We start from the raw sequence: 20,122 nt of genomic DNA on the forward strand, positions 1-20,122 counted from the left end.
CTAGAGTCCGGGAGCCACAATTACTGAGCCCGCGCGGTACAACTACTGAAGCCCGCGTGCCTAGAGCCTGTGCTCTGCAATGAGAGGCCCGTGCACCGCAACGAAGAGTAGCGCCCACTTGCCGCAACTAGAGAAAGCCTGCGCACAGCAACGAAGACCCAATGCAGCCAAAAATAAATATAATTAATTAATTAATTAAAAAAAAATCTGAGAGCTGAAATAAATGTGACATAAGAGGGAGTAAGTGATCTCCCTCACCTTGACCAAGGTGCATATCCAGGAGCACACCTAGCCCTTCCAACCTGGGTCCTGACTGCTCTTTGCAGTGAGACAGAAAGATGGGCAGGGCCCTGGAAGGCAGAGCCTGGCACTTGAGGTTAATCCCTTCCCCTCAGCCCAGTGGTTTAAGGGGGCCAGGTACATCTGAGCCCCCTTCACAAATCTGAGGCATCACCTGAGTCCATCTCTATGCATATGTCCTTTGTATCTGTGTGTCCGTGCCTGGTATTCATGTGACTTTGTGTGTGACCTTGTTAATCTGTCTCTGTGAGTGCCTCTTATATCCATCCATGTTTCTGTGTGTCCTTTTCCAGCTCACATATGTCTGCCCGTGATTCTGCAGCTGTCCTTCCCTGTCTGCCTGTAATTTTGTGTCCTTTTCTTTATTCATCTTTGCCCCTTCCTGTCTGCCTGTGACTGGGTGCCCTCTACTTGTCAACTCTGTGCATGTCCTGTATAAGCCAAACCACCTCTGTGTGGGCTCTATCTCCCTATTCCCAGAGCAGAAGGCTCTACTGAGCTCAGCCCGTAAAGACTGTTGAGGTTTGGGGAGGAGGCTACAGAGGAAGATGGAAAGGATGACAAGGGGGGCGATGATGATGGCAACAACAGAGAGGGACAGTGAAAGCCCAAGTGTGAATTCTCCGTCAGACAGGCCTGCTATGGCCCCCTCCTCCCCACCTTCTCCATGTGTCTAAATCTCACCCTGCCTTCACCAACAAACTCATATGTTGCCTTCTCCATCTGTTTGCTTAAATCTGTTTGCTCCCTGCTCTGGATGCCCAGAGCATTTTTTCTGCCCACCAATTCTTAAACTTTATTGTGCCTAAGATCACTGGGAAAACTTCTTAAAAATGCAAATTTCTGAATTCCAGCCTAAGAGATTCCTCTTCAGTAAGTGTGGAGTGGGGCCCAGAAGTCTGAATTTTTAAGAAACTCCTCAGTTGATTGCAAAGCAGGTGCACTGAGAACCGCGTTGAGAAACTAGACCTGCCAGTCCTCCCTCGCAGCTGGTATGCTTTGCACAGTGCTGACTTCTAATACCACCTTTTCGAATCTAGGTTCCCCAACCTACTTTCTGGTGACTTTGGACAGTCACTTCTCTGAGTCTCACTTTCCTCCTTTGAAAAATGGTTAGAATATGAAGGAACCCTACCCTACTTCTGTGAGAAACATCTGATATTAACACACAGTGAAATGATTTAGAACCCTAAGAGAACGGGAAACTTTCAAAGGGAAATGACTATCCTTGTTCCTGGTCAACACATCGTGCTGCCCTGCAGTGAAGAGACACCCCAAAAGGGCAGAGATCTTTTTGACAAACATTTTCTAAGCAGGGTCCTCTTACTGTAAGGATTAATGATTTACCTTAATAGGTAGATACCCTGCCCTTGAAAGGTTGTTTTCGTGCAAGAAATTGAAAATAGAAACTTTAGGACAGGGATGGGAAGGGGATTGATTTCTTACTGCTTACTCCTTTATACCTTTAGAAATTTGTAACTTGTGCATGTATTACCTATTCAAAAGTAGTAATAACAGTTATAAAGTCTTCCATTAAAGACAGTGAATAGAATAGACAAATCTAATTTGGTTCCCTCCTGAAATTCTACTAAAACTTCAATTAAAGGAATTTTTTTTAAGGCGTTAAAGATCATTTTGAAAAGATTTAAACCCACAAAGATGGGGACATGAGAAAAGGAGATCACAGAAACAACATTTGGAAGGTGGAGAGCAAGAGGCATCAATGGTACTGACTTGGCATATCCAAGAGAGCCAAGAAGCAAGCTGGCCTTGGGGAATGGTGAAAATGAATCTGAAGTATCTGTGGAAACCTCAAAGGGCTCAGGATTGGTGGCATCAAGTACCTCCAGAAGTAAATGAGAAGGGAAGGGAGCAAAAGTGAGGGATGGTTACAAGCTGGTTAACAAACAGTTAGATCCCTAAATCCCCTCCCCCACTTCATGCTAGTGGAAGACTGCCTCTCCCCAATCCCAGAAAAAATAAAGGGTTTTTGTTTTTGTTTTTTTCCAGAGGGAACAAAACAGAGGGTTTCTGCTATGGGGAAAACCAGGCACAGTCAAGGGCAGAGGTATTTTACAGAAATCAAAGGAATTAAAGCAATATGCACATGGAATACTGAGACCCCAGACCTATTTCTCCAGAAGACTGGCCGCCGGCCTTTACCCTAAAGGCTAGATGCTGAGAAAAATCTCCACAGGAAAATGTGTTCAGCCCAAGAGGAAAGATCTATGGAATCCCACATCAGAGATTCCCCCTACAAATTTCCCAGCCAGATACCCTCACATCAAGTTCTCAGTTGAGAAGCCCCAACCACATGCCCATAGGTACAAGATGTCTTTTTAGTCCTTCACTCTTTTTTAAGTCCCTCACTCTTAAACATGAGCAGGCACTCTGACATGGATGATAGAGACAAAACAAACAAGTAAAAATAGAGAAAGTGCAGGGAGAAGAAAACTTCCAAAACCTATCAATTTTCTCAAGTAAGTAAGAGAAAATACTGTATACATGAAACAAGAACAGAATGCCATAAAAAAGTAACAAGCAGAAAATAAAATAGAGCTCTTGAGAAATCAAAATATAAGCACACAAATAAAATTCTCACTAGAAGAGTTGGAAAAGTTCAGAAAATCAGAGAACCAGCCCAGAAAGTCTAATATCTGAATAATAAGAGTTCCAAAAAAAGAGACAACAGAAAAAAAACAGAGGGAAGGAAATCGTCAAAGGAATAATTACAGAAAACTTCCCAGAACTGAAGGACAAGTGTTTGTTTTCAGATTGAAAGGGCCTACCCACTGCTCAGCATAATGGATAAAAAAGGATCCACACCAATATGAAATTTCAGAACACTGAAGACAAAGAGAAGATCCTGAAAGTTCCCAAAGAAAAGAAACAGATCTCTTAAAATGGATCAGGACAGGGACTTCCCTGGTGGTGCCGTGGTTAAGAATCTGCCTGCCGGGCTTCCCTGGTGGCGCAGTGGTTGAGAATCTGCCTGCCAATGCAGGGGACACGAGTTCGAGCCCTGGTCTGGGAAGATCCCACATGCCGCAGAGCAACTAGGCCCGTGAGCCACAACTACTGAGCCTGCGCGTCTGGAGCCTGTGCTCCACAACAAGAGAGGCCATGATAGTGAGAGGCCCACGCACCGCGATGAAGAGTGGCCCCCGCTCGCCACAACTAGAGAAAGCCCTCGCACAGAAACAAAGACCCAACACAGCCATAAATAAAAAACAAAACAAAACAAAACAAAAAGAATCTGCCTGCCAATGCAGGGGACACGGGTTTGAGCCCTGGTCCAGGAAGATCCCACATGCCGCAGAGCAACTAAGCCTGTGCACCGCAACTACTGAGCCTGTGCTCTAGAGCCCATGAACCACAACTACTGAGCCCACATGCCACAACTACTGAAGCCTGCGCGCCTAGAGCCTGTGCTCCGCAACAAGAGAAGCCACTGCAATGAGAAGCCCGTGCACCACAACGGAGAGTAGTCCCTGTTCACCGCAACTAGAGAAAGCCTGTGCACAGCAGTGACGACCCAACACAGCCAAAAATAATAAATAAATAAATAAATAAATATGCTGCAAAAAAAACCCAAAAAACAAAACAACAACAAAATGGATCAGGATAGAATGTGCAAGGGCTTCAAAAATCCAGAGGAAAAATATTTCCAACCTAGAATTCAACACCAAGCCAAACTATCAATCAAGTGGGAGGGTAGAATAAAGACATTTTCAGACATAGAAGTTCTCCAAAATTTTCCATTCTAAGCACCTTTACTCAGGAAGCTACCAGAAGATGTGCTCTATCAAAAAAAAAAGGGGGGGGGATTAACCATGAAAAATAAACACCTAGGATTTAGAAAATACAGGAGAGGGCTGAAGGGAATCCCCAGGATGCTTGGGAAGGGAGATTCCAGGAGGAAAGCTGGAGACCAGACTACTCACTGCCAGCCACCTATTCATCTTCAAACCTACGCCTTGCCCCCAACACTCCCTCAGGGCCTGGCACAGCACCTACCAATGCCCTAGGAATATATGTGGGAGTGAATGAATGAAGCTTCAAGCCCGTGGCAATGTGGTGGCAGAAATGGTGGCCTTTCAGTACCTCCATTGCCATCTGTGCCCACAGAAGCCATAATCAGCTTCCTCCAGCAGAGCCAAAACTGCTGCTCTCTCTCCCTCGGTGGTGGGGAGGAGGGGCGAGGGGCAGAGAAACCACTAGGGCTCAATCTTATCATTCCAGAAAAGGGCCCTTGGCCCCTCCTCACCCAGGCACCTCCCAGGCTCCTCTCCTCCCTCGGCCTCTGTCCCTGGTGTCTCAGAGCAATGCCCTTGGTGGGAGAGGGCTGAAAAGTGTGGTCAGACACGATCAGAGCCACAGCAATTCTGTCAGCCTGACTCTGGTCCCAGACCTCATTCCTTTAAGTCTCAGGGACCAAGGGGAAAGCAGACAGACCTGGGGTTTGTGGCTGTACACAATGGAGGCTTCTCATTCAACCTTAGATGCCCCTGTCTATAATTAGCAAGGTTACTTCCAGCACTACTTGTCAGCAAACTCCTGCAAATAATGTTGCTGTGAATGACCTTTTTCATCTTGCAAATGGGAGAGAAAAATGGTGAGGATCCTCACCCATGAAAGAGATGAAATGGTACAGTTTTATTCACTACAGCATTATTGGTATTATCAAAAGAAAGGACAATACCTAAACATCCATCTACAGGGGACTGATTATATCATTTATGACACAGAAATGTTGTGAACTATTATGCAATCATTAAAATGAATGGGGCCAATCCTTGTGTACTGAAATGGAAGGAGTCCCAAGATATATTGTTAAGTAAAAGGTAGTAAAGTGCAGAACAGTGTATATGAGATGCTACAATTTGTGTAAAGGAAATAGATAGCTCTGCATTTGCTTGAAAATTATATAGAGAGAATATTACTAGAAGAATACATACAAATTGGTAAATTTTTGCCTCTTAGAAGAAAATTGGGGTGGCAAGGGATAGGGAGGGGTAACATGAGATGACTTTTCACTAAATTATCTTCTTGACTTTCTAAATTTTGTATCATATACACATATTAATTACATATACAAAAATTAAGCTGAGTTTTTTTAAATGGCATCTACAACTCATGGGGATCTTGAGATGCTCTGACTCCTTCCTGGTCTATGAAGGCTGAACTTCTCTCCCTGAGGGCTAAGGAGCCAAGGAGCCGTTGCCACCATAATTCTTGGAAGAGCGGAGAAGAGAACCCAGGAATACAGTTTCCCGGGAGCTTTCATAGCCCCTTCCACATGTGGGGTCACACGTCCCTCAGCAGAGACTACTGCTGTACCCTCTCCATAACCTGGCAACTCCAAGCCACTCTACACCCATGCTGCCTCCAAATGAAGCTTCTAGAAGTTCACCTCTGCTCATGTTTCTCTCTTGCCTAAACACTTTAACAGCTTCCACTGTCAACCAATTAAATCTAAACTCTGGGGAGTCTGGCCCAGGCATTAGTATTTTTTAATTCTTCAAGTGACTCTAATGTACAGCTCAAATGGAAAGCCATGGCCTTGGAACAGTGCTGTCCAACAGAACTTTCTGAGCTAATGGAAATGTTCTGTATCTGCTCTGTCCAATACAGTAGCCAATAGCCACATGAGGCCACTGAATACTTAAAGAGTGGCTCATATGACTGAAGAAGGGAATATTTAGTTTTAATTAATTTACATTTAAATAGTCAGATATGTTAAAAGAATAGCTTTAGAGAATGAATCCAATGATTCTCACTTTTTAAAAAACAGAATCCAGGAGTTCCCTGGTGGCCTAGTGGTTAGGATTCCGGGCTTTCACTGCTGTGGCCCAGGTTCAGTCCCTGGTTGGGGAAGTGAGATCCCGCAAGCTGCATGGTGGCCAAAAAAATTAAATAATAAATAAAAATAGAATCCTCTTTAAAAAAATATTTTTCTTATACAGGATATTATACATACAGAAGAGTTATAAAACATAAGCACTTTTAAGAAAAATAGCTAAGGGAATTCCCTGGTGGTCCAGTGGTTAGGACACCGCATTCTCACCGCCAAGGGCCTGGGTTCAATCCCTGGTCCGGGAACTAAGATCCCACAAGCCTGTTCTAAGCACCTGTTCTCAACATCCCCCTTTACAGATGGAAAACTGAGGCACAGAAAGGTTGAGTAACTTGTGTCTGGTCACACAGTTGGTAAGTGGTGGAGTGGGACTCAAACGCAGGTAAATGGGTTCCCAAGCCCATGTGAACACCCACATTCATTGTAGTAGTGCCAGCTTTACCAGCGCATAAGGCTAGTACCTAGAAGCTCACTGCAAAGTAACCCATTTTCTTGAACTAAATATTACTCAATCTAATCTGATAAATACAGTGATAACTGATTTTATCAAGCATTTACATAGAAGACAAGACATAGAAACTGAAACTCACCCATTTCACAGACATGCAAACTGAGACTGGGGGCAGTGAAGTAGGTTTCCTAAAGCAATACAGTGTGTCACGGTGGTAGAGCAGGTACTTAGACCCTGTTATCTCTGACTCTTAACCACTCTGACTCCTTGTAAAATGCATAAAAGCATGAATGCTTTTTTATTTTGGGAGGCACCAGTGACAGGGGCCAATGGAGGCGGTTTTGAAAACCACTGGTCTAAACTACCCATCCTTCTCTCCTCCATTTTCCAGAAGGGGTAACCAGGCCCAAGAAGTAGTAATGGGAGCAGGTCACACAGCGTTGAGGGCTGGGACCGGAGCCAAACCCCTCGACTCTCTCTTAGGAGTTAAAGGGAAGGAAGCTGACATTTCCTTTGAACCTAATGAGCAGGTAAGGTTTTCACTCAGATGATCTCCTTTTCACTTTACAACCACACCATAAGGGTAGCTATTTGTATTAGTATTTTTGCAGTGGAAGAAAATTTTGTTTAGAAATTCTAGTTAAGTCATTTGCTAAAAGCAAGTTTCAAACAAACACAGATTGTTTCCACTAGACCACATTGCCCCTGCCTCTAGTACAACCCAACTGCTGTGCCAGTTCCTCCTTCTTCCTGACATGGACAGAAAGAAGTCCGCCACCATCTTCCCTGACCTTGCTCCTCCAGACTCGCTTCAGAACCCTAGAGCCAGATCTGCACCCTCAAGCCTTCTCTGCTCTAGGGCCCCAAGTCCACTGTCTGTCTTGACCTCCCTCCCACACAAATGTAGAATCAAGCACCAGCATCAAAGGAATCATTTCACTGAGACATCTGTGAATTGGTTCCAAGCTGGACTAGCAATCGGGGGCCTGTGACGGACTGTTTTAGACCTTACTAATCAAATGGAGGTCCAAAGCAGCAGCACCTTGGGTGATGAAATAGAACTGTGGGCACCCCACACCTACTGAGTTAGAATCTGCTTTCTAAGAGGATCCCCAGGTGATTCATTTGCACATTAAAGTCTGCAAAGCGCTAAATTAGACCTGAATCCCAGGGGAAGCAGGTTTATGCCCGCCCGTGTAACTGACCCTCTGTGGCTCTTGGCTTGGTTGTTAGGGGCAGCTGTGAATTGGTTGATGATGTTATTGTAAGGAGAACTTGGATATTAAATTGCAACCAAGGCCTGGGAGATTACTGCAACAAAGGGAACCTTGGTTGTTTTATTGCAACCAGCATCTGCATGGCAGACTGAATGACAGGCCCAAGAGATTTGTTGCAAAAAGAATTTAAGAAGCCTTATTGCCATCTCCATGCAACAAAGTGGAGAAATGGATAGGAGTCTTTGGTTTAAACTAAATTGGGGTGTGCTAAATTGGAAAATAGTTGAAAAAACATGTTTGTTGCACTGAAATGGCATATTTATAATACTGGCCTGAACACTAAATAAAGGAAACCAATTGTGACACTGGATTTACTGAAACATTTCTAAGAACTTGTGACAAGATTCTCTCCTAACAACAATAAGAACAACAAAGAAGGGTATTAGCCTGACAGAATCTGGACTATCACACTGACTGCATTTCAAACTGGAATGCATGGTAGAGTAAACACCAACTGGGATCTAGCTGCTCTGTTGCAACAAGTTTGGATTTGCTATTGAAACAAATCGACAAGTCTGTGGCTGAGGGCATGCATGAGGACCTTGCAGAGTGCCCCGCTGTGCCAGCAGCCTGGGGCCTGGAGTGCCTGTGGACAGGGCCAGAGGACTCCTATCACAAGGTGGGATTATGCTGAGAGGCCACATTTTATAAAAGCAAAAATTGTGAAATGCATTGCCATGGACATAAGGACAACCAACTGATATGAAGGTCTGTAGGGAGCAAGATCAGGCCTCGGCTAATGATAAGCAGCCCTTCCATGTCTGTGATGTTGGCAGGAAAGTAATGTGATCCCATCTCACAGTTGAAGAAACTGAGGCTCAGGGAGACGTTCAGGGGGTAGCCCAAGTTCTCATGACTAGTGAACAGCAGGGTAGGATGTGCATCTGGGCCTTTTGGCTTCATCCTGCACTTCTTTTTCAGGGAGACTGCATATGCTTTGAAGTAGGATCAGGAAACTTGGAAGAAAAACACACATATTTTATCTCTTCAAACCTAGAATATTTTGTTGCAAAATTTTAAGGATCTGGACATACTATAACTTAAGATCCAAACAGCTTATTTCTAAGTTACCATAGGTGTCTGGAATTTCGGCAAACCCAAGATCAGCAGAGTGACAGCAAATCAAAGATGTAATTACGGCAAAGTCTTGTTTGGCTTAATGGTAAGCGACGTGAATTCAAGTTTTGGCTCTATCAGTTCTTAACATATAACCTAGTCTAAAATGTAGTCTCCGGAATCCGGCAAGATCACATTCGTCCTTTAAGGCCCAACTCAAAAGTCACCACTTTGTGAAGCCTTCCCAGATTTTCCCCCACTCTCACCGCCCCAAGAGAGCTAGTGACTTCACGTTTTATCGATGGTTTGGGATTTACTGGCATTCTACTGTCTCTTCCCACTAGAACAGAGCTCATCTGTGAGGGCTTAACTGGTGGTAAAGCCCAGATCTCTTTTGCCAGGAAGTAGCAGAGAACCGAGACCTGTCTAATGCACATGGAACGTGGCCACTTTGTGCCACAACCCCTCCGAAGCTTCCTCGATACCGAATTCCACAAAGGCCGTCGTAGGGCGCAGTCCCCGACGTTTCAGGAGCCACCCCACAGACTGTAAGCACGTCGAGGTCCAGGCCAAACCTCTGTGCGCTCAGGGGCGCGGTGCCCAGCCCTCGCCCCGGCGCCCAGCACGCTGCCATGCACTGGGTGCCGAGCAAACATTCGTGGATAGGGATGGAGCCGAGGGCAGGGAGACACTGCGCCTAAACGTCGACAGTTGGCAGCGCCGAAGCCGCAGTTGGGAGCGACCCGCGGGGCCGGGGGAGGGGCGCCAGGCCGCTCCGTCCTGCCGGGCGCCAGCTCCTCCCGGGCGGGCGGGCACCCACCGACAGCGGGCACACAAAGCCTACTCGGCTTGCTCGGCAATCGGCTCTTCACGCCTGTGTCGCCGCGCACCGCCAGGCGGCTCCAGGTTGGGCGCCGGGCAGTGGCAGGCACAGGGCGTCAAGAAGCCGCACTCATCAAACCGCCGCGGGAGGGAGCGCGGAGGAGGGAGGAGGAGGAGTGAGAAAGGGAGGAGGGAGGAGGAGGAGTGGGGACCGGGAGGGGGGTGGAGGAAGAGGCCTCGCGCAGCGGAGGGAGCAATTGAATTTCAAACACAAACAACTGCACGAGCGCGCACCCATCGCGCCGGAGCGTTGCCCCCGATCCGCGCCCGCCCCGTCCGTGCGGCGCGCGGGCGGAGACGCCGTGGCCGCGCCGGAGCCCGGGCCGGGGGCCACCATCGAGGCGGGGGCCGCGCGAGGGCCGGAGCGGAGCGGCGCCGCCACCGCCGCACGCGCAAACTTGGGCTCGCGCTTTCCGGCCCGGCGCGGAGCCCGGGGCTCCCGGAGCCCCGCCATGTCGCGATCCAACCGACAGAAGGAGTACAAATGCGGGGACCTGGTGTTCGCCAAGATGAAGGGCTACCCACACTGGCCGGCCCGGGTGAGCAGGGCGGCCCGCCGCCCCCTATCCACCTCCAGACTTGGGTTGCATAACACCCGGGAGGGCAAGAGCGCTCCGCGCGGAGGGGGTGGGGGTGTGGGGCGTCTGAGTCCCCGAATCTTTCCCGAGCGACTCAAGCCCACCCGCCGGTTATATAATGGTGGAGGCGGGGTGGTTGGGGTGGTGGCGGCGGCAGCGGCGAACACCTGGCCACACGGCGTCCGCGCGTGGTGGCGTGTGCGCGGCGTGGGGATCTGAGGGCGCCGGTCACTTCCCGGCCCCCGGCTCCGCGTGCTCAGTTCCGCCCCCAGCCCCCATACTCCCAGCGGTTTCGGGCGCGCTGCCTGGGTTTGGGCCAGCAGTGTAACTCCTCCCACCCACCCCCCCAGGCGCCACCGCTACCCCCTTCAGGGACCCCTTCAGGGACCCCCAGTTTCTTCACTGATTGTTACCCCCAGTTCAAACTCTCCTCTTCCTAGATTAGATGGTTAAGAAGGATCTCAGCCCTGAAAGGCTAGATGGAGGCGGAGTTCGCTTCTAGAAAACTTTGGTTTGGGGCATCCGTAAGAGGTCTGAAGTTGGGAGGGTCGAGGAATCGTTGGGGGGCGGCAGAAGAGGGGATCCGTCTAGCTTGGAAATTACCGGCTAGTACCCTTCACTCCTCAGCCCCACAAAAATATTTCTTCGTATGCTGCCGACTCAGACTGGGGACTGAGGGTGGCAGAGCCCTTGTTGGGATTGGGAAGTCCAGTCCAGACTGCCCTGCCTCTCAGTGGAGGTGGGGGGAACCCGAGTTGCTTCTCCTCCCCATTTCTGAGCCTCTCCCGCCAGAACGGCCCAGTCTGCCATGTGGTTGATTCAGCCCGCCAATGTGAGGCGCCCACCCTCCCCACCCCCCCAGCACCTGGCCAGGTGGGAGGGTGGGGCCCAAATGCCCAGCCTGGCGCATTCATCATGTTTCCCCTAAGAACTGAGACAGGTGAAGTAAGGAGTAAGGGAGGTTGCCAGAGGGTGCTGGAGGAGGTTGGGGGTGTCACAGGGCACAGTGTCTCTGGCACTTTATTTCAACGTTGGTGTAGAGAGAGGCCTTTGGTATCGGCCCTAGAGTACAGGACTCCTGTAGAGTGTAATCCAAGGGCAGAGAGGAGTAGAGGGAGTCTTCTGGACAAGGGGGCCAAATGCAAAACTGCCTTATGGCTGTGGGTTGCTCTTTTCCACATGAGTCTGTGTCTTCATCTGGGCCAGACCCTGCTCTGAGCTTGGGAAGTTGCCCCAGGCTCCCTTGGGTCCTGTTCAGAGTGTCCAGACCAACTTTAGGGCCACTCCAAGAAAGTCCAGGAGACCCTTCCTCACTCAGTACCCTCTCCTGAGGAATATACCTAATCCCATATGCCTTGAGCTCCTTGTTCCCTGAAACTTCTAGATGTCTGGCCTCTGGAACGGGAGTGAAGTACAGAGTGAAGCAGGGCTCTCCCAGCCTCCAGGGCCTCCTAGGGGACTTGGGTTTGGGGGGTGGGGGGCAATGTGAGGAAGCAGCCACAGACAGCCTTGTGTGTGCATGTGTGTATGTGGTGTGTGAACACTCATGTACTTTACCCTGCACCTTTGATCCATCTGGCTTCTTGGTCCAGATGCCAAGGTTCTGGTGGGCCGGGCAAGAACTGAACACAGGTCTCTACTGCTCCTACCTCCTGGGGGTGGGACAAAGTCCAGAGACTGGGGAGGGGGCTCAGCTGGAATGGGGGTCGTAGGGAACCCCTTCAGGCTGCAGGGAAGAGAGAAAGGGGGGCCCATGCAGACCCACATTGGCCCCTGTGAAGAAGACCTTCAGGTTTCTGGTAGCCTTTGGAGTGAGGGCAGCGCCTGGGACTGGGGATGCTGTCCATTTCCTCTGTTCACCCTGGGCCTCCAGGACAGAAGGGCAGGACAGGGAGGCAGTCTCTTGCTCTGTTGAGGCCTGGGCCCTTTAGATAAAGTTCGGGTTCGGGGAGGGAGATCAGACTGGATCCCAAAGAGATAGGACCCCACCCTTTGCCTGTGCTCTGGGTCTTGATTCTGAAAATTGGAGGGAGTGGTACACCCAAGGTTGTTATCTTCCAAATACATTCTCCTTGAGCACCGAAAGAGCAGACAAATCTGAGTCTCCTCACCATCCTTGGGTGCTGTCTTAGTCTTTTGAGTGGCAGAGCCTGACGGGGCCTGGCTCCTCCTGAGATGGAGGAGGAGTAGGGGGGCCTTGCTGACTGCTCCATCTAATAGGCAACCAGAGTCCTCAGCCATGGTGAAGGCCACTGTGTGGGCTTTCCTTCCTCAGCCCCTGCTTCTGGGGAGGATGGCTGACTCTGGGTGAGACTGGAACAGCCCAGTGCTTGGAGAGTGCAGCCAGAGGGACCACGTGGTAGGCACGACCTGCCTGGAAGGATGGTGTGACTCCATCTTAACCTTCTCCTTTCCTCTTCCTCCTGCCTGACTTCCTGGGGGATCTCCAAGCACTTAACAGTTAGCCTCCAAGACTCAGGGATTTTCCCCCTTAGGTTCCTTCCTCCTCTCTCCACTTCCTGTTTCACAGTCCCAGAAAACCTGAGCAGCCAGAGGGCCTCGCCCATCTGTCCTCCCTCTGCCCTTCCCCCACATCCAGGCACCACCTTCTCTTTTCTGCCTCTTGGGCTTGCCACACTTTCCTGGCCCCAACTGTCTCCTGCCCCAGATTTTACGATTCCTGGGTCAGGTTGGGCCTGGGCCTTGGGTGTGGTGGTCAGAACCCTGGCTGGCAGTCAGGGTGGGCTTAACCTTCTCTGCTGCCTTTCTATGTGCTGAGCTGGCGCCCCTGGGCCTGGATTTGGTATGAGGCTGGGGGAGAGGTGTTCAGTCCTCTCTCCCCACTCCTCATCTGGGTACTTCAGGCCTTAGAAGGTGTCCTGGGCTCTGGGAGGATGGGACTTCTTGTGCTCAGGCCTGTGTGATGGAATGAGGCACATGCAGAGGGCAGAGGGCCGGGGGAGGGGGGGGTGGGAGTGGATGAGCCCCAGCCGAGGGAAAGTAACTTGCCAGGATTCCTGGAATGGCTGAGAAGTAGCAGAGCCCCCTCCCCTGTTGGCCAGTGGAGGAGGTGCAGTGGGGTACCCAGCACTCATCTGGCCCCACCCTGACCCACTTAGCTTTGACTCACTTGTTCTGAGTCACAACCTGGATATAAAGGCACCGCCTGGGAGACACATGTCTGTATTGGGAGTACAGGCCTCCCCTGAGACCTCATATCCTCTACGTCGTCGTCGTCGACGAAGAACCTCCCTTCACTTCCAAATGCAGAAAGACATTTCCTTTGTGGCTTGAAGGATGAAGGGTCCACTAGAGAAGGAATGTCTCCCCTTTTTGGGGTGAGGGGTTGGGAATTCCATTAAGTAAAAAGAGCACGCCTCTCCTGGCCCTTCCCCCTCGGGTGCCTACACTCGAGGTGAGGTGGGATTGGGGTGGCTTTATGCTTTGGAGGTAGATGCCCATCTGCCCAGGCCCCTGGCCTCCCTCTTTCCTCTCGACCTACCCTTTATCTGGCTAGAAGTCAGCAGGGCGGGTATATCTGGTGTGTCCCGTTCTGTCTATTTTTAATTCCCATCCATTCTTTGGTTTCTCCCCCGCCCCTGAGGCTGGGCAGCTGGTGGCCTCCTGGATCCCCTGTCACAGCGTTCAGCTACCTCTTTTTGAGTTTGCTTCCCACGGGAAAGAGACTGATGGGCAGAGCGCTGCTTTGCCTGGTCTGAGCTCCTTGAGAGGACCTCATGTCTCCTGTTTCTCACCCCTTCACTCACCAACCCCCTTTCCTGAGCCTCAGTTTCTCCCTTTTCATCACATGTTTCCTACAAGCCTGTTAATGTCCTGGCTCAAGTGTGGCACTAAAAATGCAGAGCCCAGAGTAGTTCCCAGCTGGGACCCTTAGATATTCCCCCCCAGCCCCCCACCCCCTGCCCTCTTTCCTGGTGCACAAAGATCCACCAAGAAGAGGCCTAGGAAAGAGCTTTTGCTATTATTGTCCTATGCCTGTCTCCTGGGATCTCTAAGCCCTGGAGCCCCTCATTTTATTTTTTGCTTCCCCCGCTGAGAGGAGGGTGGGGAGCTAGCAACAGGACCCAGGTATCCTGGCAGAGGACTGGCTCCTCCTTTGCCCACACCCCAGCTCTGGCTTCCTGAGAAGGGCCCCCAGCCCTCAGCCCTAGCTGTGGTTTCAGGCACAGCCAGGGACCCAGGTGCCAGACTCCAGGCTTGGGGGTGGGGTGTGTGTTAGTGTCCCCTCCTCCCCAATCTGGAGAGAGGGCCTGGGGGGGAGGGGCAGTCACATTCCTGGTTGCTGAGTGGCCCCGGGGGCGGGGTTGGGTTGTCATGGCGATGGGGATTGAGCTGGGGTGGGGGACAGCGTGCCTTTCCACCCCCAGCTCTCACACCCCAGTGTCTCCCGGTTGTGGGGAGGGCCCAGTTTGTGCTGGGCCTTCCTGGGGGGGAGGGGCTGGACCTCTGTCCCCAGAGGCCACAGGGCAAGGGGGGAGGTGCTCAGGAGCTTGAAGACTCCATGTCTGGAGCAAGATGCCCCTCAGATTCTTGCTCAGGTTCCACCCCATCTCCTGGGTGTGTCTCAGCTTATTTCCATCCACCTAGCCTCCCTGTCTCCCCAAGCCCCCAGTCAGGCACTCTGTCCTAGTCTCTGTGTGTTTAATCACTGCCTTGGCCTGCCTGTCTCTTTCCTATCTGCACCCCGGGCCCCAGCCAACATGGCCACCTGGCCTCTGTCCGGTGGGAAGCCCGGCCGCTAGGGCTGCTGCAAGTGTTGCTGGGAGTTGTAGTCCTCTTCCCCCGTCCCCCACACCCCCTCCCCCCCAGCTCAGCTTGGCCTGGGCTTCCAGGGCCTGATCTGGGAGAGGCTATCTGGGCCACTGCCTCTCACCATTTCCCTGACGGACCTCGGCACCTTCTCCACCACACCATCCCTTATGCCCCCAGGACATTTGAGGCAGAGGATCAAGTCAGGAGCTCTAGTTCTGAAATCTGGCCCTCACTAACTTGTCCTGTCATCTTGGGCAAATCACTTTTCTTTTCTGGGCCTCAGTTTCCTTGTCTGTAAAATGAGAGAGTCTGACTGCATCACATGACTTTCAAAGAGTTCCCCAGAAGTCTTTTGGAGCTGCTGCTGATGGGGGATATTGAATAGGCAGCCCCTTGGCCTCACCTCTCCACTTCAGTCAGAGCAGGCTGCTTTTGTCTGTTTCACAGAGTCATTCAGCATATCTTCACTGTGCACCCACTGGGTGCTAGGCACCGTGCTGGACTTACAAACAGACCTCTCTGTTCTCGGGGCAGGTATAGTCCACGTAGACATTAATCAAATGGTAATATGAAGAACCGTAAAATTGGAATTGTGAAAAGCACTGTGAAGGAGAGGTGCTGAGAGTTTTATCTGGGAAGCCGACCAGGTTGGGAGAGATGGGGAAGCTTTCTGGAGGAAGTGATGATGGGGCTGAGGTTGGAAGGCTGATCAGGAGTTCGTATAGGAGACTGAAAGGTCAGTGTGGCTGGAGCAGAGAGCAGAAGGGCAGTGTGATGGGGAGAGGTTGATGATAGCAAGCACGTACGCGGGACGTACTCCGTTATGGTCATTTAATCCTTACAGCGCTATGGCTTAAGTACTATGACCATCTCCATTTTATAGTTGAGAAAATTGAGGTTCTGTCAGTTGCCCAAGCTCATACAAATACTGTTGGCAGCATTGGAATTCAGACCTTGACATCACGGAGAACGGTGAACAGGTGGGCCCTAGAGTCCTGAGAAGCCACCGAAAGGTTTCTAGCAGGGGGAATGGAATGCTCAGACCCGCACTTGGAAAGGCCCCCTCTGGCTGCAGTGTGGAGAATGGGTTGTAGTGGGGCAAGAATGGAGGCTGAGAGAAGAGAGGGAGGCTGTGGCTTTAGTCCAGGCAAGAGGGGACGGTGGTTGGACCAGAGTGACCGGCAAAGACGTGGAGCTTTATGGACAGGATCTGTTTACGGATGCTGTTTGGTTTGTGAAAGAGAGGCGGGGATCCTGCTGGGCTTTTATGCCTGACTTCTCTTGAACAAAGTTACACTGCTAAAAATGGTTCAGAAACCCCTTTGGTGAACTCCTGGGTCCCTCTCAGTCTGAGTTTTCACAGATGTGCCTTAGAGATCAGCCCCTTAACCCCTACCCTCCGGCCCCAAATTCGTGACCTCAAGACTCCAGCTCACGCTCACTTTACTCATCTTGCTCTCAGATTGACGAGATGCCTGAGGCTGCCGTGAAGTCAACAGCCAACAAATACCAAGTCTTTTTTTTCGGGACACACGAGACGTGAGTGAGGGGGCAGAGGTGGGGAGGGCCACGGGGGGACCACTTTGGGGAAAGAGCAGTGGTGACGGCACGCCTTCCCTATCGGGCTGCGCAGCTCAGATGCAGTGAGGGACTCGAGAGCACAGTCTCCCATCTCTCACCAGGGCATTCCTGGGCCCCAAAGACCTCTTCCCTTACGAGGAGTCCAAGGAGAAGTTTGGCAAGCCCAACAAACGGAAAGGGTTCAGCGAGGGGCTGTGGGAGATCGAGAACAACCCTACCGTCAAGGCTTCTGGCTACCAGGTGAGCTGCCATCCGCCCCAGAGACCTCCTGGAAAGCGGGTGTGGCCATAGGTGCCGGGAGCCCCTGGGCCCACATGTGATGCTTCAGGAACGGGGGGCTCAGACACCAACACCAGGGCTTTCAGAGTAGGAGCTCGTGGGGTGGGGGCTTGGGGGAGGCTTTCTGCAGAGGGGAAGGGGTTCCGGGTGTGTGATGTAGCTGTGGTCAGGGGCCACCTGTTAGACAGCGCCTGGGGGGGCAAGAACAGGATGGAGGCGGTAAGTGGGGACAGGCCTTTGGCAGGCCCAGTGTGAGTATAGGATGTGGCCTTAACTCTTTCCACAAAGGCTTCCAGGAGGAGGTGCTCGTGAGCCGGGCAGGATGAGGCGGGAGGGTGGGGGGCGGGGGTTGGCGGGGAAAGGGTCCCAGCTCCCTTTGGGAGAAGTTGACCCGAGGTTTTGCCTCCTGCTCCAGCCCTCCCCCCTCCTGCACAGAGCCCTGCCTGCCCGGCCAGTGGGTTTACCCCGGGGCTAATCCGACAGAGGTGGGTCTCAAATCACTTGTGAGACTGGGCACCTGGGTGGGGGCGGGGGAGAGGTGGGAGAAGGAAGGAGTGAGTGGCCGAGGGAGGGGTCTGGGGAGGGGGCCCAGCGTGGCAGTCGCTGGTGCCACTCAGCCTCTGCTGTCTCCGCCGCAGTCCTCCCAGAAAAAGAGCTGTGTGGAAGAGCCCGAGCCCGAAGCCACCGAGGGTGATGGCGATAAGAAGGGGAATGCCGAAGGTAGCAGTGATGAGGAAGGGAAGCTGGTCATTGATGAGCCGACCAAGGAGAAGAATGAGAAGGGGGCGCTGAAGAGGAGAGCGGGAGACCTGCTGGAGGTAACTGCCCCCTGCCTGGGGCCCCGGAGCAAGGCTCCCAGGCTGAGGAGGGAAGTTACGAGTTTTTCAGGGAGTGCCCGTCTGAGAGACAGACTCGGCCCCTAGTCTTGGGGAGTGTCTTGCTGAGAAGATGGGACACAGGAGACATCTCAGCTAGCAGAGGGCTGGAGGACTGTGGGTCTGCCTAGGAAGGAGAGCCTCTGGGGAAAGGAGGGGGAGGCTGGTGTCCTCCCCCTCGAGCCTCAGCCCACCTCATCTCTGCTAACCCTGCCCAGGACTCCCCCAAACGTCCCAAGGAGACAGAAGACCCCGAAGGGGAGGAGAAGGAAGGGGCCACCTTGGAGGGTGAGAGGCCCGTTCCAGTGGAGGCGGAGAAGAACAGCACCCCCTCTGAGCCGGGCTCTGGCCGGGGGCCTCCTCAGGAGGAAGAAGAGGAGGAAGAAGAGGAAGAGGCTGCCAAGGAAGATGCTGAGGCCCCGGGCATCAGAGATCATGAGAGGTGAGTGAGCCCCCTGCCCCTTGGCAGCTGGGCTGGGAGGGCCCAGCCACCTGCTGAGAGGAGGAGGAGGAGGAGGAGGAGGGCCTGTCGCAGTCAGCCTCTAGGGAGGCAGGGTGGGCTCTCCCAGGAGACCGGCACTGGCTGGCCACACCATTAACCCTTCTCCCCTCCAACCCTCCCCCGCAGCCTGTAGCCACCAATGTTTCAAGAGGAGCCCCCGCCCCGTTCCTGCTGCTGTCTGGGTGCTACTGGGGAAACTGGCCATGGCCTGCAAACTGGGAACCCCTTCCCCACCCCAACCCACTCTCCTCTTCCACTCACTCTCCCCCTTCTGAGCTCAGACCCTGGAGATTGACCCGGATGGGGCAGGCCACCTGGCCCTCACCTCCATGTCCCCACACCCCTGTGACCTGAGTCAGGTCCATGTCTTCTGCTCTGTGGGATGAGATGAGGCCACTGTGTCGCTCCCTGCCTGGAGCTGTTTCCCAGTGTATTTGTTAGGGCCTGGACCGGCTATTTCCATCTTCTGACACCCCTCTCGCCCTTCCCCGGGCATTCTAGACCTCTGGGTTGGTTGGGATCAGGGCTATGAGTGGAAGGGATGGAGAATAAGTAGCACGGTGGGCTTCTGGGGCCTGGGAGGGGCAATCTTCAAATTGGGGTGGGGGAGTGGAGTGGGCAAGAGGATGGCATCCTGTCCCTTACTCCCACACCTGTTCTCCCAGCTACCTGGATTCAGGGAAAGTGGGACAGCTTGTGGGAGAGGGGCTCCCTTCCATAAATCCTGGATGGTTGACAATGCCCATTCTCTTACGCCAACCCTAGGTGTTATGGGAGTTACAGTTTATCATCAAAAGATTTGGGGTCTTCCAAGTTCTTTGAGTCAAGGACCTGAGATCTGAAGGGTTGACTTCACCCAGCTCGGATGGGAGTGTTGAGGAGTATCCATCCACCTTTAGACCTCAGGCCAGAGTTGGGATGCCCTGGGGAGACCCTCAGCTGCCCTTTTCCCTCTCCCCACAGTGCTCAAGGCCAGCCTACAGTCACATACGTCACCCAGACATAAAGGAAAAGACACATTTTTTAGGAGATGTTTTTAATAAAAGAAAATTACAAAAAAAAAAATTTTAAAGACCCCCCCCATCCCTTTGTGTGCCCCCCACTCTGCTCCTTTCTTCCCCACTGTTGCCCCCATTTCTGAGGTGCACTTGGAGGCTCCCCTTCTGTTTGGGGCTTGATGACTTTTTTTGTTGTAGTTGGGGCTTTGGTGTTCCTTCTGGTGTCATTTCCCATCCACATACCCTCACCTGGTCCCCTCAGTGTTGTCACCAGATCCAATTTGTAACCCACTGAGAGGCCAGAGGGAAATAAGCGCCCTCTCCCAACCTCTTTCTAGTGGTCTATTTGGCTATTCCGTCTCTTGTCTCTTTCACCCTTGCCCCCCTCCCTTGGGCTCTGATGAAAAATTGCTGACTGTAGCTTTGGAAGTTTAGCTCTGAGAACCGTAGATGATTTCAGTTCTAGGAAAATAAAACCCGTTGATTACTACATTGGATTTTGACTGATTCTTTGGGGGTGTGTTGGTTAACTGATGGTGCAGGGGAATGGGAAAGGGAATGCAAATGATTTCCAAATCCACTTTTCAGACTGAGGTAAGGTGTGCCAGCCTTCTCCATTCTCAGTCTGTTAGAGATATCTAAAATTCTACATGAGGGCAAAGTCACAGAATACTGTGCCCAGTATTCTACTTCTGCCCAGCCGCTGTTTAACA

At 51.9% G+C, this 20,122-nt stretch overlaps 1 protein-coding gene across 2 annotated transcripts; it reads left to right on the forward strand.

The window, feature by feature from the left end:
* The first annotated feature begins 9,966 nt into the window (after positions 1 to 9,966).
* Positions 9,967 to 19,899, forward strand: HDGF (heparin binding growth factor). 2 transcript variants are annotated; one of them, XM_082399164.1, is made up of 6 exons: positions 9,967 to 10,362; positions 16,637 to 16,713; positions 16,839 to 16,995; positions 17,673 to 17,852; positions 18,128 to 18,351; positions 18,538 to 19,899. In XM_082399164.1, the coding sequence occupies exons 1-6, from the start codon at positions 10,276 to 10,278 to the stop codon at positions 18,542 to 18,544; spliced, it is 732 nt and encodes a 243-aa protein (XP_082255290.1). In that variant the 5' UTR covers positions 9,967 to 10,275; the 3' UTR covers positions 18,545 to 19,899. The 2 variants fall into 2 exon arrangements, with proteins under 2 accessions (XP_082255290.1, XP_082255291.1); XM_082399165.1 differs by having other exon boundaries at positions 9,969 to 10,362; positions 16,857 to 16,995.
* Positions 19,900 to 20,122: the final 223 nt, after the last annotated feature.

Source organism: Balaenoptera borealis (genome assembly GCF_965194805.1).
Source record: "Balaenoptera borealis genome assembly, chromosome: 1".
In the NCBI taxonomy this organism is placed as follows: Eukaryota; Metazoa; Chordata; class Mammalia; order Artiodactyla; family Balaenopteridae; genus Balaenoptera; species Balaenoptera borealis.

Bases quoted from the DNA above. Each gene is read 5' to 3' on its own strand.
- HDGF (XM_082399164.1), top strand. From the start codon at position 10,276: ATGTCGCGATCCAACCGACAGAAGGAGTACAAATGCGGGGACCTGGTG. The intron at 10,363-16,636 runs GTGAGCAGGGCG...TCTTGCTCTCAG, and splicing joins ACCCACACTGGCCGGCCCGG to ATTGACGAGATGCCTGAGGC. The intron at 16,996-17,672 runs GTGAGCTGCCAT...TCTCCGCCGCAG, and splicing joins TCAAGGCTTCTGGCTACCAG to TCCTCCCAGAAAAAGAGCTG.